The following is an 18173-nucleotide window of genomic DNA, read 5'->3' as shown; positions in this document are numbered from 1 at the left end:
AACTTGTAATCAGGCAGATTTTTAGAGAACATGTCAGCCTCAACACTGATTTTCCTAACTTTTGTTGGTTCATCTTAACAATGGTTAAGCAGAACTTTTTTTTCATGTCATTGCATGTCTGAAATAGCCATTAAGGTTCAGTCATTTAAAACAGAACCCGCTATATCTTTCTGTAGGACCCAGTCCTGCAAAGAAATGCAGTTCATCTGAGAAGAGCTCCTCTAGTGCAGGTCAAAGGATACAACTCTAAAAATCCCCTGCAGCTTCTAATTGCAGTGTTGTTGCGGGGTTCATGAGGAGGAACTGTTTGGGCCCAGCTGGCCTATGGTGTCTGCCTGTCATAGTGGCCTGTTACTCACTAATTCCCTCAGGCTGAAGAAACAGGGTTGATAGTAGAAATGCTGATACAATTTACAGATTGCTTGCACAAAAATAGTGCAATAATTTTGAAAGCACTGAATCCATTAGGAGCTTAAGTTCCAAGACTCCTAAGTCACTTAGGTACCTATGAAAATGATATGCTTACAGCCTGATTCTTATTTACCCTAGTCCCACATCACACTGCTCTTGTCCTGTAAAGCAGCCTTAATATGTGCATTAATATAATTTACTCCCAATTTAAGCCCCTTTCCATTGCTAGAGTGGTGTAAAATGCATGAGTGTAAATACACTTGTAGGATTTTTTAATACTAAGCTCCATATGTTCACATTTTTGTATAACTCTGATTACGTTTATAGACTAAGCATAATTAACCATCCATTACATGCAACTTTTGTCTTGAAAGAGAAAAAGCAAAAAAGATTATTAATATCTTCAGAATTTACTCTTAACCAATTTTTTTATTAGCAAAAAATGTTTTAAACCAAAGTTTCTTTCAAATGGTCACCTAATAAGTTGATAAATAACTGAAAGTGAAATAGATATGCAGCGGTGTTATAGCCGTGTTGGTCACAGGATATTAGAGAGACAAAGTGGGTGAGGTAATATCTTTTATTGGACCCACTTCTATCGGTGACAGAGACTGTTCTGAAGAAGAGCACTGTGTATCTCGAAAGCTTGGCTCTCTCACCAACAGAAGTGGGTCCAATAAAAGATATTGCCTCACCCAGCTTGTGTCTCTCGTGAAAGATATGTATATCTAGCCATTTATTATGCGTGTCTAATGCTATTCCAATAAGGTTTTCCCCAAAAATGTTCCTTTCCTTATAGTCTGTTGCAGCATATTCTGTATTTTCTTCTCAGGACTATTGTACCTTATTTTTTCACTACCTTAAGACTGTATACATTCCATTCCCCTCTGTACTCTGACTAGTAATCCTTCCAGGGAACTTTACTAAAGAGAGACATTTTTGAGATATTTCAAGTACTGTGTTTGTAATTGCTGTTGTGTTATGGTGCTGAGAAAGTTAGGGGGTGTTTTTGCGAGTCTAATTTCATTTTTTTTTCTGCTTCAGCTAAAAAATTAGGAATGACAGATGTGCCTGCTGAGGTAGTTACCTTTATTTCCCATGCAACACAAAACCGATTGAGAACAGTGATAGAAAAAGTAACAATGGTAACACAGCACCGAATGGAATCGCACAAAGTAAGTATGTAGAGACGTGGTACTGAATGTTGTCCAATGATATGGTTTGAGGTATTTCAGTAATAAATCCATTCTTTCCTTTCTGAGCAGACTATAGGTGGAATATCTGCACTGTTTGTGGCATGGTTTGGTCAGAATTTATCCAGGCTTAATTAATGAGATTATTTATCCATTTATTTATTTATTTATTAATTAGGTGCCTTTCTCTATGACAGAACTTGTCCATGGAATGTTGCCTTTAAATCCCTATTGTCTGATTATTTCAATTAACAATACTAAAATCTCTTGTGGGACAGCAGTTAAACTGTTCCTAACTGTGGGTCATGGTTGAAATTGCTGTTTCTCAGTGCCTCTTATCTCTGAACCATGGTAACCACATCTTGGATTGAAATTGCTTTCCTTATGTGTAAACCTTCTTTTAAAAGAGCTTATAATTCTACTTACTTCTTGGCTGTGAGAAAAATTAGTACGTACTGTTACAAATGTAATTAGCTGAAAGGAACATTGGTCTAAGCGACGAATACGTCAGAGACTACAAAGATGAGATCTTGCATATTGGCCTGAAACTGAAATGAAAAATGATAATTTTAAATCAGCGTTAACTGTTTTGTAATGCATATCTAGTGTATTTTCATTAATAACGGAGGGAAATGCCACATATTTTTCTTAGACCAGCAGCCTGAAAATTCAGAGGTTCAACACTTTGAATAATCAATGACATTTTCTTTGAAGTTAAAATTGTCCTTTGAGCCTATTGCTGGTGATCATAATTTTACAGAAAAGTGACATAATTTGGGTATCTGACACTATGGGAGCGCTGGTAAGAGATTGCAAGCTAGTTTCTGACCACTGGTAATAAATAGAAAATCTTTAACAAACAAATCAAATTTTTATTCCTTAACCTTAAATACTAAAGATATTTTTATCCATGTTAAACTAGTATCAAAGCAAGATGAAGAGGTCATGATCACAGGGCAAGTGGCAATTTGGACCCCTCTTAGTTCCTTTTAGGTGGACCCTTCAGGTGACTGTCTTGTCTTCCTTCACCTCCAAGATTCAACCCCACGGTCCAGTCACACTTAAACTGGCTCTCAGGGAAACAGAAGGGCTGCGTCCCAACTATGTAAACGCGACAGACCCAATTGTACTTAACTAGCATCTGCAAGACATCTTCTTTTCAGGAGTCTGTGACCAGTGGCTGATTAAAGTGATTGAAAATAAACATATTGTTTATTCATCCAAAGGTACATAGCAGCCAGACACCCTGCCACATCCTCTGTGTGAGTCTCTCAGAGACTCATCTGCAGCCACTGCTGCTCAGTTATTCCCAACTTTTTCTCTTCCCTTGGCCAGGAACATTAGTATCCCCTTTGATCCCAGGTTTGGGCCCAGGAAGAATAAACCTTGCTAGCATAGGCAAGAGGGTATTCCTCAATTAATAGCTTCCCAATAATTTCGTTCTCTGACAGTGCCTTATGTATGCCATTATTTGTTTCCTATTTGTTTCCTCCCATCAAATTCCTATACTTTAACTCCATGCAGTAAAGCAGGATAGTACCAAGCAGATAAACAGAGGTGCAATGTGATGTTCATAAAAAACAATAGATAACTCCCTCATTCTCCATAAAAATGTCTGACATGCTCGCATGCAGCCAGTGTCATAAATGATTATTTGTTGAGTGCTGATGTTGTGTTCATAGTTTTTTTGCCTTACTTTCGTCCATTTTATTTTTAGTATAGATCTATTTTAACTTATGTTTTAAGTTGTAAATGTTTTTTGAAGTTCTACATCTTTTGACAATTTCTATAACTGTATTGCAGTTAACTATAAATATAGGACCTGCATTTTATATCTAGGTTTAATTGTCTTCTGAATTATTAAATTAAATGCCACAGTTTTTCAGTGAGTTAATTTATTGTTTTGATTTATTTAAGTGTGCGGTACCTCTGACATTGATTAATCAGTCCATATATTTTGTATTTTAAAATGTTATGTTAATTAAATAATTTTATCAATTACTTGTGTAGCTACAATACAACAAATAAGTCTGTTGGCTTCATTTTCTTATTGTAATAAATTGGTTCACCATGTACATCTTGTTTGTTAACACTTAGGGATTTATAGCTTTATTAAGATGACTTGTTTCTTATTTCCCAGGACGATGAATGGTATGAACAGGCTACAGATGTTCGATCACAGCTGAAGTTTTTTGAACAGTTGGAGCGTTTAGAAAAGCAAAGAAAAGATGAACAAGAGAGGGAAATTTTGTTAAAGGCAGCCAAGGTACCTGTTTTATTTCCTTTTTAAAAAACAAATAGTAGCATTTATGTATCAAAAGGTAGTATAACAAAAAAAAGTATATATACATTGGCCAAGTTCGTCAAGGCTGATGTAGGAGAGGTTGAATAAGTGACTTCTAGATGTACCCAGTGTTAGCAGAGCACATTGGGGGCCAGGGGAAGGAGATTCACAGATGCCTCCAACCTTGCCCTGGACTGTATTTACACCGGGGAGAGGCAAAGCTGTAACTTTTACACCAGACTTTCAGGGTAACTGCCAGTGTGACCCTCTTTACAAAGCCCCAGTGCGTAATCAAGCTCAGCTGCTCTGACCATTCTCCTTTTGGTGACATCCCTTCCCCATACTCTGACCCATGTAACTCCCCCCGGCAAGTGCATGTGCAGTAGCTTTTCACCAGTGCATGTTAGTCCACATGCTCAGGTTGGATCCCCAATTACCTTTGCCACCATTTGTGCTGTCATAAGCCCGATGTAATACATTCTGCTGGAAAATATTCCCCATTGGGGATAAATTGACTGATCTGTACTGAAACTTGAGACCAGCTCTAATACTACTAGTATTATATAAAGACATTTTCCATTTAAACAATTTTTCATGTAGAGTTTTGTAAGCTGATAGTAAAAGTACATTGTATGTCGTTCACATAAACAGGTTATGTTCAAGCAGGTATCCAGTTTAAAATTAAAAAAAAAAGGAAACTCAGGTGATTAATCCACTCTCAATGCACTGGGTTATCTTCATTTATTGTAGTTACTGTAATCTATAAAATCACTCCTGCCCTGATCTGGAGCAGTGCCAAGCGCTGCAACTCCCGTTGACATCCATGGGAGTTGTGGGTATTCAACTTTTCCCAAGCTCAAGCTTCTATTGTAATGAGGCCTCTGGGTCTAGATGACTATGGATAAGATTTTCCAAGGAGTGTAAGGGAATGAGGTGCCCAACTCCCACTGAGTTTCAACAGGTGCCTAACTCCATTATGTCCTTTTAAAATCCCATCTTACATTTGCAGTACTTAAACATAGTGCAGTGAGCCAGTGGTGGATTTTTACTTTTAATTCTCAATTTTCAAGATATTTTGTTTCATTAATTGGCTAAATTCTGCTTGTTTACATAAATGTAATTCTGAAGTAATACCACATGGGCATAGAATCTGTCCCAACATATCTAGAAATGTTGGTGCAGTAATTTCTTAATACCTGCATTTGTCTGATTTGAATTCTGATCATTATGTCACAGTTCTTCTTGGATTCAGATGGGGGAGGGATGCAACACCATAATCTGTGACCCTAGCCTCTATTTGCCAGAAGCTGGTAGTGGATGACAGGGGATGGATCACTTGATGCTTGCCTGTTCTGTTCATTTCCTGCTGAAGCACCTGGCATTAGCCACTGTCAGAAGACAGGATACTGGGCTAGATGGACCACTGATCTGACCCAGTATGGCCATTCTTATGTTCTTATATTCACAAACATATAACTGCAGCTTTTTAAAGTTTATCTTGAAGCCTGGTACCTGTATTTTATGAGCCTCTCTGTAATATATACTATAAAGATTGCTGATTTTTATACGCTCAGCATAAGATACTTCAAAGTTATTTCTAGGGAACAGCCCTGCATTGGACTGGATAAGAGGATATACTAGATGACACTAGAGATTGCCAAGGCGCCGATCACCATCGCCTCAGATCTCCCAGGCATTTGTCCCATCCAGTACAGTACCATTCCTGGTCGCGGCACCGGTCACTGGGGACCCCGTACCATTCTTCGGGCTGGCAGCGGCCCTCACCTTCCCCATACCAGTCTCCGACGAGGGTCAGTCAACAGACTCAGGCTTCGACAGCCCCACCCTGGTCACCAGAAGGGCAGTGGGTCCAGGTTGGAGGGCCAGTTCAGCCCTTCCCCCATAAGGGGCAAATAGTCTCCTATCCGGGAACCTGCGAAGGCCCCTTCAGCACCGGTATGGGGACAAGGACAATGGCCCACCCAGTGGCAATACTGGGACCCATGGGGGGTGCTTGTTATGCCAGCACCATACTCCTCCCAGGCTCCATCGGACAAGCTACCCCCGGCGCATGGAGATAAGGCGGTGGCAGGGCCCTCGCAAACCAATAGCCCCCCTCCCCGATGACTTCAGTGAGCACCAAGCCCTACTCAAGAGGGTGACTGCCAACCTGAAGTTGGAGGTTCAGGAGCTAGCTGAGGAGTCTGACCACCTCTTCAATGTCATCCCTTCCTCCGCCCCAACCCAGGTGACATTGCCCATGCCCCCAGGGGTCTTGAAAATTGCCAAGTCTCTATGGCAGACCCCATTTTCTATTCTGCCCACATCCAAGAAAGCGGAAAAGTAGTACTGTGTCTGCGCAACGGGATTTGAATACCTGCACATGCCCCCTCCCACGGGGTCCCTGGTCGTGTCTGCTGTCAACGAAAGGGCCAGGCGAGTGGCACCCCCAGGAATAAAGATGCCAAGAAGTTAGACTTATTTGGCAGAAAGATTTATTCAACAGCCAGCCTCCAGTTTAGGGTATCTAACCATCAGGCCCTACTCAGCAGATACAATTTCAATTTCTGTGGGACTCCATCAGCAAGTTCAAGGAGAGTCTCCCACAGGATTGGACTCAGGAGTTCGCCACCTTGGTGGAGGAGGTCAAGGCTGTGGCCCCAGGTGCCCTCCAGATGGCCTGGGATGCCACAGATGCGGCATCCAGGGTGGTCTGGTTACAGAGGCGCAGTTCCTGGTTACAGACCTCTGAGCTGTCCAGGAGATGCAAACTACTCTCCAGGACTTCCCTTTCGAGGGAATGGGGCTATTCTCAGAGATAACTGATGCAAGGCTCCATGACCTTAAAGATTTCCGGGCCACCCTCCGCTCTTTAGGCCTGCATACTCCTCAGCAGGCTAGAAAGCTGTTCTGCCTCCCACCTCCTCCGCTGTCATGGTTTGGGGTGCCCCTTGGTCAGGCTCCTACAGAAAGGAGGACAGAGACAGGGGCCTTAAGTGACACCACCAGTCATCATCTTTTCCCCTGCCCAGCCTGGTCCTTCCAGGGACCAAGGCAGGCAAAAGCAATCATTTTGAGGGTGTGCCCGAGGACGATGTCCCAGTCAATGCACCGGATCCCTATCTTCCTTAACCACCTTCGCCCTTTCCGATCAGCCTGGTCCCATATCACCTGAACTGCTGGGTTCTCGACGTAGTTTTGTTGGGCTATAACCTGCAATTTATAGCCGACCAACCCTTCTACCCCCCTTCCCTGTCCTCCTTCAAGGACCCTTCTCACAAGCAACTCCTCATTCATGAGGTCAAAAACCTCCTGAGAGTCCGCAGAACATGGAAGGAAGGAGGATTCTATTTCCGCTATTTTCTAGTTCTGAAGGTCAAAGGGGGCCTCAGATCTGTGTTGCCTCAACAAGTCTCTCAGAAAGTTGAAGTTTTGCATGGTCTCCCCAGTCATTCCATCCCTGGATCTGGGAGACTGGTACGTCACCCTCGAGTTAAAGGATGCTTACTTCCACTGGCATTTGCTCCGTTTCATGTTGGGCCAGCGCCATTTCCAGTTCACTGCGATGCCCTTTGGTCTCTCATCAGCCCCGAGAGTGTTCACAAAGTGTATAGCACCAGTGGCCGCTTATCTGTGACATTGGGGAGTCCATATCTACCCGTACCTCAATGATTGGTTGATAAGGGGCCAGTCCTCGGATCAGGTGCAAAGGCATCTTGATCTGGTCTGTTCCACCTGTCTCAACCTGGGCCTAATAATAATTGAGAAAAAGTCAACCTGGACTCCAGTGCAACACACACAATTTATCAGGGCGGTACTTGACTCCACTCGGGCCAGTGCCTTCCTCCCCGAGACTCGATTCCAAGCCATGGGGGACCTCATCTCGTCTCTGCATGCCCAACCTCTCACCACCGCTCACACATGCCCGAGACTGTTAGGTCAGATGGAGGCATGCACGCACGTGGTCCGGCACGCATGACTCCACCTCAGACTCCTACAGGCACGGCTGGCATCAGTCTATGTCCCCAGCCAGCACAACATGGACCGGGTGGTCAGGATTCTCGACAGTGTACTGTCATCTCTCGCCTGGTGGCAAGATCCCACATTGGTGCTGGAAGGAGTCTCCTGCGCAGCCCCAGTCTCATCGGTGACTCTTGCGATGCTTCAGACCTGGGATTAGGAACCCACCTGGGCAATCTCAGTATGCAAGGTCGTTGGTACAGTCACTATCGGTCCCTGCACATCAACATCAGGGAACACAAGGCGGCTTGCCTAGCCTGGCAGGCCTTTCTGCCTCACATACAAGGCGTGGTGGTTCAGGACCTGACAGGCAACATGGCCACAGTCTTCTATAACAACAGGCAGGGCGGAGTTAGGTCATCTGCCCTCTGCCAAGAAGCCCTCTGGCTCTGGGACTTCTGTCTGCAGCACAGTGTCCATCTCATAGCTGCTTACCTCCCAGGGGCCAAGAACGCTTGGGCAGACTGCCTCAGCAGAACATTCTTGTCTTGCCACGAGTGGTCCCTTCACCCGGAGGTTGTCAGTTCTATCACCCACAAGTGGGGAACTCCCCGGGTGGACCTATTCATGTCCAGGCAGACCAGAAAATGCCATGTTTTCTGCTCGTTTCAGGGCATGGACAGAGGATCGCTGTCAGATGCCTTTCTGCTCCCGTGGTGGGGCCTCTGATGTACACCTTCCCTCCAGAGCCATTGCTGCCCAGGGTCCTCATGAAGATCAAGCAAGACAGGGTGAAGGTCATCCTCATAGTGCGAATGTTGCCACACCAACACTGGTTCAGCACCCTGCTTGATCTCTTGGTGGTGACTCCGTTCCAAGTGCCACTCAGGGCGGACCTGTTGTCCCAGAACCATGGCAGGGGCTGCGTCTGGTGGTTTGGCTGCTGCGTGGCTAACCACACAGGAGCGGCAGTGCTCTACCGGGATCCAGTGAGTCTTGTTGGGAAGTAGAAAGCCCTCCATAAGAGCAAGCTACCTCGCCAAATGGAAGCAGTTGACCTATGGGATGGCGGATAAAGGTGTCCGTCCTGAGCGAGCTTCCTCGCAACTCATTCTAGACTATCTCCTGCATCTCAAGCTCCAGGGCTTGTCGCTCTCATCGATCAAAGTCCATCTAGCGGCCATCTCAGCCTTCCACCCGCCGCTTGAGGGCAGGATATCACTGCCCCCTCTACTAGGGCGCAGGCCTCTTCAGCAGCCTTTCTGGCCCAAGTGCCTATCCAGGACATCTATAGGGTGGCCACCAGGTCATCGGTCCATACCTTTTTGTCCCACTACGCACTTACCCAGCAGGCTTGGGATGATGCTGGTTTCGGTAGAGCAGTACTGCAAGCCACTAAGCTGTTAACTCTAAGCCCACCACCATAAATACTGCTGGTGTGTCACCTAGAATGGAATCGACATGAGCAAGCACTCGAAGAAGAAAATACAGTTACCTACCTTTTTGTAACTGTTGTTCTTCGAGATTTGTTGCTCATGTCCATTCCATTACCTGCCCTCCTGCTCCTCTTTTGGAGTTGCCGGCAAGAAGGAACTGAAAGGACGTAGGGCCGGCGATGCTTGATATACTGCTGCATGAGCATAGCACTCCAGAGGGCGCCACAGCCAGCCCTACGGATACTGCTAAGGCAAAAATCTCTGACAACTGTGCATGTGGGCGCACACATGCTCCTAGAATGGAATGGACATGAGCAACATACCTCAAAGAACAACAGTTACGAAAAGGTAGGTATCCGTTTTTTCTCTGAATTTGCTCTGCTACTATGGAATCCTTTAGTAAATTGCAGCATTGAGCCTCAAGTACATACAGTATCTGATCATCCCATCCTAACTGTCAGTATTAGCAACATGGGTGTATGGTCTAACCAAGTAAGCTTTGCCTGTCTTACTTCTTTTTAGGTTTCTTTGCATATTATCGTGAGTTAAAATATCCTTGAGTACCACTTGTATGAAGAAACTGTAAAATCAAATGGTCAGGTTTAGCAGGAAACAAGTTAAAAATGTCTTTAAAATTTTTTTTCTATGTCATCTCAAACTATCTTCCTTTTGTGGCATGTTCTCCTTCTCATGTAGGATTATGCTCTAGTATGTGTGTTCAGATACACTTTTGAGGATCTCTTATTGTGTGGTTTATATTTGTGATAAGGAAGAATTTGTTCTGAACACCCATCTTTTACTTACTTTTTATTATTTTCCTCTTTCTTTTCTTTGTCTCAAAGTCCTATGACTATTATAACTGAGTCTTACTTTGTTTTATTTTATCACATACCTTTTCATTAGCTTTTCCTAGGGTATTACAGTGCACCGATTCATAGATTCATAGATATTTAGGTCAGAAGGGACCATTATGATCATCTAGTCTGCCCGCCTGCACAACGCAGTCCACAGAATTTCACCCACCACTCCTGCGAAAAACCTCTCACCTATGTCTGAGCTATTGAAGTCCTCAAATCGTGGTTTAAAGACTTCAAGGAGCAGAGACTCCTCCAGCAAGTGACCTGTGCCCCATGCTACAGAGGAGGGCAAAAACCTCCTCTTCCAATCTGCCCTGGAGGAAAATTCCTTCCCGACCCCAAATATGGCGATCAGCTAAACCCTGAGCATATAAGCAAGATTCACCAGCCAGATACTACAGAAAATTCTTTCCTGATCCTTCCATATTTGCAAGTGTCAGACTATGAGATCTTTCTCTCTTCTCTTGTTCCACAAATTTCACCCATTATAAATACTTTGCAAAATTATATGCTAAAATTATGCACATCTTAAACGTTTGTGTGGAAATAGACATATTACTTATCTTTTGTTCATTTTTTATTTCTTCTTCCTTTTTTAGGTTTCTGTTTCTGAATTCTTTTCTTCTCATCTTGCATTCCTTTCAACATTTTATCTGTTTGCAAACTATGCTCTTCTGAATTATTTTCTCTTTTCCGTGATGTTTGTTTTCCTTTCTAATCTTGTTGGATGTTGGGAGATCAAGGATCTCTTATCCATTACTTCCAGAACAAAACCGTTTTGATTTATAAGAGTCTGATCTTGCAAAATACCTAGTGCCTTTAAATCCTGCTGAAACAAAGATCTAGAAAATACACAGAAATGCAACAACTTGAATTCTCATGATTATAGAAGGATTGAAGAATGGATTTGTAACTAAAAGAGTGAACAATCTTGTGTGAGACTACAAGAAACCAACTGCATGAAAATGATGAATTCATAGAGCTGCTCCTAACCCAGCAGGAGATGGTGTACAACAGATATTATAAATATTACAGTTATTAGATATTATAGGTGAAGTATAATAGAAAAATATGAAAGCATAAGGGTACAAACAGATTATACGTTAAAGGAGTGTCATGTGGTCTATACACCAAAGGGTTATCACAGAATCTGCCTTCCTGCTAAGTCAGAGCTGATTGGCAACCCTACAGCAGCGGTGAAGGTAAAAGAGCTATAAGGCAGGAGGGCAGGGCAGCTTCCAGAGAGAGCAAAGGGACAGAGATGCTCCTGCCAACAAACTGAGAAGCTGCCGGAGAAACCAACACTCCAGAGAAAGAGAAACAGAACAAGAGGCTAGAAGCAGTTCAGGGAATAACAAGGAACTTGAGAAGGGTTAAATCTGGCTGCTCTGAACAGGGGCCCTGGACTGTGACCCATGTGGAGTGGGCTGGCCTGGGTTCCCCTACTGCTTCCACAAACTAAGAAGGGAATAGTCAATGACTATGAGTGAGTGGCCAGAGGAGAGACTCCGAGACCATTGGACTTTGAGTTCCTTATTTTTGGACTTTTCTGTTATACAGAGGCAATACCATCTTTGTACTCCTACTTGATATTCTCCAGTTTATCCATCCAAAGTTCATGTTCACCCCTCATTTGAGTCTTTGATTCCCAGGATACATTCCCCCATCTTATATGTGTGACTTTCCTAGATAGCATGACCTTGCATTTGACACTATTAAAATGCATGCGGTTCAAAAGCGCCCACGTTACCAAGCAGTCCAGGTTGGTCTGTATAACTGATCTGTCCTCATCGTTATTTTCCACTCCACCAATTTTTGTACCATCAGCAATGATTTTATATTGTCTTCCAGGTTCCTGATGAAGATACTGAATAGCATTGGGATGATTCCATTTGGGTTTTTGCCCAAAGTCTATAGAATCTTGCAGTAATTTGGTTAGGAATTTTCCCCTAACATTACATCACAAATTTCCAAGATTATATAACTCCAGTGATAGTCTGCTGTACATTTTAATAGATATTTCAATATTTTAAGCTTCAAAATTCAAAATGTTCTCTGAATAAAGTTCTACAAATGTGCTTGTAGCCAATGATATTGGGAGAACTAATATCAAATCTGGACTGGGGCTTCCATTTCCCTGATTTCCATATAAAAGGTGACTCCTGAGTGTCCAGTGCTATAGTCCAGCAGTAGTTAAATGACAGAACCAATTCCCCATTCCTTGGGCTGGAGGTCATGTGCCATACTGTGACTGCTATTTCTTAGCAAGGGCTTCATTAGACTCTTACTTGAATGGAAAGAGATCCCTCCCTGATTCTCCTCTTCTCTAAAATATCGTATTTCTTGGTGGCACCCATACTTAAAAATATTGTTCTGTCATTTCTTGGTGCTCAGTCCAGATAGACTGTCTATAACTATATGTGACAGAAGAAATTGTGACGTTGAAAGGAAAAATTCCTATGGAAGTGAGGAAGGGAAAATCGTAAATCATCTACCATTCTGTTGGCAGGTTGGGTGTGGGAAGTGCCGAACTTGCAGAAAAATAGGTAGAGAGTAGAGTCTGTCTTGGAAGATTGAGGGTGAGTACAGTGGTTTATATTAAAAAGGGAGTTATTTGTCTTACCATATTATTGATCTTACTATACATTGTGATATATTTCTATTCTTACAATATAATATGATGATAATCTCATACAGCACCAGATAAATAATTACTTTTTAATGTAAACCTCTCTGTGTACATCTGTCTGTATTTTTTGAGTTATGGTAGTTGACTCCAGTTGATCTTTTCTTTTTTAAATTGCCTTGCTCTGTAACATTCATATGTAAATGATCCTAAATAACTTGAAGGACTAGGGGGCTCAGGGGATTGGTAAAGGAGTAATGAACCTTTTTCCCCATGTCACTTCCAGTTCAGTTCATATGTGACCAGTTTCATAGTGATTGAAAGTTATTACTATCTGATAGCCTGTGTGCAAAGAGTTGGTGACTCCCATCCAGCTCTTATTGACTTTCATAGTGTTATCATATATTCCTATAATAAAACTTCTACCGCATTTAGCAATGTAGTTTGAAGTCCTATCAGAGAGGCTGATGATAAAAAATTAACATTAACAATGAACTAGACGAATGGTTTTCAACCTGTGGTTGATGGACACCCAGGGATCCACAGACTATGTCTAAAATTTCCGAAGGGGTCTGCATCTCCATTCAAAATTTTTTAGGGGTCTGCAAATGAAAAAGGTTTGAAAACAGTTGAACTAGACAAACTTTTGAAAATCCCACAGTGACTGGTTGTTGGATTGGATGACTTCCTGGGACTTTTCTGACTTAAGCTTCCACGGTTGTATGAATCTTCGGTTGGTTGGTCTTGCCAAGAATGGTACAGACAGTGCCGTATTTGTTCTATTACTTGAGCTGTCAGTTAGATACATTAAACAGGCACTCTTGTTACCAGGCCAGCTGAGCTGGATTTTAGCTACTGACCAAAATATGTAACTGTCTGATGACTGTTAGTGGTCTACTCTTTGACATCTGTGTCAGCAGGAGGCCAGTGATTGAACTGGCTCTTGGAAACTGAACTACCTATGCTAAAGGCTACGTTTTAGTTATGGGTACTTTTACTAAAAGTCATGGACAGCTCACGGGCAGTAAACAAAAATTCACGGCCCATGACCTATCCATGACTTTTATTATATACCCCTAACTAAAACTTGGTCCAGGGGGGCTGTGGGTGCTCTGGGGGTGCCACAGGTGCTGGGGGGGCGGGTGGGTGGCAGCAGGGCGTGGCCCGGGATCCCCGCTAGTGCTGGGGGGGAGGGTTGGTGGGGCTTGCAGGATCCCTACCTGGCATCACATGTCCCTGCAGCTCCTAGCGGGAGGGGTGGCCAGGGGGGCTCTGCACACTGCTCCTGCCACAAGCACCAGCTCTGCAGCTCACATTGGCTGGGAACTGCACCAATGGAAACTTCAGAGGTGGTGCCTGTGGGTCCGGGCAGTGTGTGAAGCCCCCGGGCCTCTCCATCTAGAAGCTGCAGGGACATGCTAGTGGAAGCTGGGGACCACCCCCCCCAGGTAAGCGCCGCTCTGAATCCCCTGCCCCAGCCCTGAGCCCCCCCTACACACCCAAACTGCTGCTGCTGGCCCAGGGCCTGCCCTCCTGGGCCAGCACTGGCTGCTGCAGAACTCATGGAGAGTCACAGAATCCGTGACCTCCGTGACAGACACACAGCCTTCCCTATGCACCCTAAGAGGTGGTCTGTCCAAATCAGGGTTAGGCAGTCTAAGTAGGGCTCTAACAAATTCACGGCCATGAAAAACACATCACGGACTGTGAAATCTGGTCTTCCACTGTGAAAGTGTGTGGTTTTACCCTATAGTATACAGATTTTATGAGGGAGACCAGGGTTTCTCAAATTGGGGGTCCTGACCCAAAAGGGAGTTGTGGGGGAGGGGGGGTCACAAGATTATTTTAGGGGGGTCGCAGTATTGCCACCCTTACTTCTGTGCTGCCTTCAGAGCTGGGCAGCCAGCGAGCGGCGGCTGCTGACTGAGGGCCCAGCTCTACACACAGCAGCGCTGAAGTGAGGGTGGCAATACCGTACCAGGCCATTCTTACTTCTGCGCTGCTGCTGGCGGCAGCTCTGCCTTCACAGCTGGGCTCCCGGCCAGTACCACCGCCAGCAGCAGCGCAGAAGTAAGGGTGCCAATACCATACCGGGCCAGTTTTACTTCTGTGCTGCTGCCTTCAGAGCAGGGCAGACGGAGAGTGGCGGCTGCTGACCAAAGGCCCAGCTCTGCGCACAGAAGTAAGGGTGGCAATACCGTACCATGCCATCCTTCTGCACTGCTGCTGGCGGTGGCTCTGCCTTCAGAGCTGGGCTCCCGGCCAGCAGCCGCCGCTCTCCAGCTGCCCAACTCTGAAGGAAGCACTGCCTTCAGCAGCAGCACACAAGTAAGGGTAGCAGTACTGCAACCCCCCGACCTCTACAATAACCTTACAACTTCCCCACAGCTCCTTTTTGGGTCCGGACCCCGACAATTACAATACTGTGAAATTTCAGATTTAAATTGCTGAAATCATGACATTTACGATTTTTAAAATCTATGACTATGAAATTGACCAAAATGGCCCGATTTCTGTAAATTTAGCTCTTGTTGTGAAATGTTAATTAGGAACAATTGTTTCCTAAAAAAATCCCAGCATTGGCTTTCGTTCTCAATAACCTAATTATTGTTAATTGCCCTATTAATAGTGTTGCCACTGTACATAGGGAATGCTGTCTTCGCTATTGTTTCATTCAGGGTGAGAAAGCTTGGGTGCTTTAGAATTCATGATATGCTGAGAACCTAAAAATTTGAAAAGCTATTTTTTATAAATGCAGCTTTCTAATGGGCTTGCTCAACATACAGTACAATACACATTCCCATGTACAGAGGCTTTGAAATGTAAAAATGCTTCATAAAACAGCCAGTCACAAGTTAAATAGGAAGATTTTAGGATAAGTTTTAAAGAACAAAAGTTGTTCAGTAACTAAGGCTTTGTCTACATTGGGATTTCAGCCGCTGGCATAGCTGCACCAGTACAGATTCCTAATGTAGACACAGTTTACACTGGTGCAGACTCACTCAGTGTAAATCTTGTCTACACTAGATGTTTACACCAGTGAAGCTCCACTAATGCCTGAAATTCCAGATGTAGACAAAGCCTAGATGCTGGAGAAGGAAAGATTTCCAGGTAGATGGAGTAAAAGAGTTCTTCCAGCTTGGGAGAGTCAGGAGGAAGTGATAGAAGAGGCAAACTTTTGATAAGTGGGATGATCAAATAGACAAGGGTCAAACCGCTTGAGTGGGGTGAGTTCTGGAACAACTTGAAAACCAAGTTGGCATTTTTTCATTAGATTTTTGAAGATGGATAAAAAGCAGTGAAAGGTGATAGAGGAAGGAAGGAGTATGGTCTTACTTTCTTGAGTAAGAAGGTAGTTTGACCCTAGGATTCTGAAGCCCTGATAATAGGTGAGCATAAAAGAGGCAAATGCAGTAGTCAAATCAGGACATGATTAGGAAATAGGTAAGCATCTTAACAGGCAGAATTAGATTCTGGAAATATTTTAGAGAGGATGATAAGTAGAATTGCAGACAAGGGAGACAGAAGAAAAAAGAGAATTTAGGGAAAGCAAAGTCTAACTAAAGATTATCACCTAAAGATATACTGAAATATCAGTATGAAAATAGCCATAATCTGACTGGAACTTTCCTAATGCCATGGCCACTCCTTGTAGCTCATAGAGTTTGCCAATAATTTGGGCAGAATATAGCGATTCCCCTATTTTCATTGTATTGTAGATGTGAAACTGATCGATCACAAGTAGACATTTTCTAATGGTGCTGTGGTTTATTATGAATAAAAGTACAACCACAGGAGTGAGTTAGGTTCATTTTTAAGGTTAGTATTTTAGGAATATAGGAATTGCTTTACCTGATCAGACCAGGGGTCCATCTAGACTAGTACCTTGTCTCTAACAGGACTCAGTACCAGATGCTTTGGGGGGAGGGGAAGTGCAACAAACCATACAACAGGCAGTTATAGAGTAACCTGCCCATAGAAGAAGTTTGGTGTATGTCTGTGGTATGGTGAGTATGATGATAGGGAAAGCTGAATGTGTCAGGGCATTTCTGATTAATGGTCAAGTCCACAGGTTTTTTCCCCAGTGTTTCTACTCTCTCCCTGGTAGAAGTGGCTGGAATGAGGTTGTCCCCCAAAACCCACTGTGATCCCCAACCACCTCCTGTCTTGGACCCACTCTTTCCGGCTCAGACACCATGGTAATGAGTTCAATATGAAAACATAGATTTGGAGGAGATGGCTTTCAAGGGAGGGTTCCACATTGTGGCAAGAGGATCCACACAAGATAATGCTGACTGAATCAGCATTACCTTATTTTGGTTTGTCTTGCTGGTGAAAAATGCTGGGGTGAGAGAACAATGCCATACAACAGCTGGCCACACCTTCTCTGCATACATGGAGCCCAAACCCTACAGAGGAAACATGGATCAGAACCTGCTCTACCCCTTCTGTGCACTTCTAGTCAGGATCCACTGGTCTTTGCTCCCTTCTGCAAAAGGGAGAGAGCCTTTGAATCTGTCTGTCAGTGGTGGGTGGGGGAAATTGCATTCTTAGAGAGAGACAGCAAAGAGCAGTCTTCGAACAACAAAAAGGTCAAAAGCCAGACTGAAATCAGCTGAGGAATTTGTCTTTACATTTAATGTGGTCTGCTCTGAATGGGATTTCTAAGAGAGCAGAACACCGATTTTACATTATGCTAAAAGTGTTGGTCCTTACTTGTTTCTTTTGTTTACTGTTTCAAAAACCTGGGATGTATAAGGCTTACATGTGAGAGTAGAATAAGATTTTGAATATGTGGTCAATAATGGAAATGCTCTTGGTGGCAAAAGAAAACAGAATGTGAAACCATAATTGGTGATAATGGCTTGATTTTATTTCTAAATGGATATTTGGATAGTCACATGCTTTTTACACTAGATATGTGTAGATGGGGGTTGTCTATGTCCAAGGAATTAAGAAATAAAAAATATTCCATGTTACAATATTTAAGGAAGCTGATCATTTCAAAATTGTTTATAAAACTACTTTAAAATGTTAGTTCAAGTGATCATACTGGCTTCATTGCACATGATGTGTGACATTGACAAATGAATTTTTTTCACCATACGTTTAATTGAATGGCATCTATCATCCTATCAGGTCCCGGGACTCAGTTATTAGTCCGTTCATTTTAGTGTTTTTTTGTTTAGTGTTTATGGTAGAACCAAATTCATGGGTACTAAAAATAAATACAACAATCATAGGTGTGTTGTATGTTTTTTATAGCCTCTTTTGGGTAAAAATTGTCACTAGGTTAGTGAACGAAGGATTGTATTCTGGTGCAGTTTAAAAGGTAATTTTAGTGCTTACAGATGGTGCTGAATTTGACACCACTCAAGGCTACCATCCTCTATTCACTGAACAGAT

At 43.4% G+C, this 18173-nt stretch overlaps 1 protein-coding gene across 7 annotated transcripts in view; it reads left to right on the top strand.

The window, feature by feature from the left end:
* LOC140896301 (transcription initiation factor TFIID subunit 4) overlaps positions 1-18173 on the top strand; it is a 200672-nt gene that overhangs the window by 75261 nt on the left and 107238 nt on the right. For 6 of the 7 annotated variants that reach the window (XM_073307901.2, XM_073307900.2, XM_073307898.2 and 3 more), the window contains 2 exons: positions 1456-1586; positions 3745-3870. In XM_073307901.2, coding sequence (XP_073164002.2) covers positions 1456-1586; positions 3745-3870 — 257 coding nt within the window. Of the gene's footprint in view, positions 1-1455; positions 1587-3744; positions 3871-12650; positions 12721-18173 lie in introns of those variants that run through there. The other variant, XM_073307903.2, reaches the window with a different exon arrangement.

The sequence above is a fragment of the Lepidochelys kempii genome, chromosome 12 (assembly GCF_965140285.1).
Source record: "Lepidochelys kempii isolate rLepKem1 chromosome 12, rLepKem1.hap1, whole genome shotgun sequence".
In the NCBI taxonomy this organism is placed as follows: Eukaryota; Metazoa; Chordata; order Testudines; family Cheloniidae; genus Lepidochelys; species Lepidochelys kempii.
The sequence above is the reverse complement of the archived record's forward strand: the minus strand, read 5'-3'. Positions and strand labels throughout refer to the sequence as shown.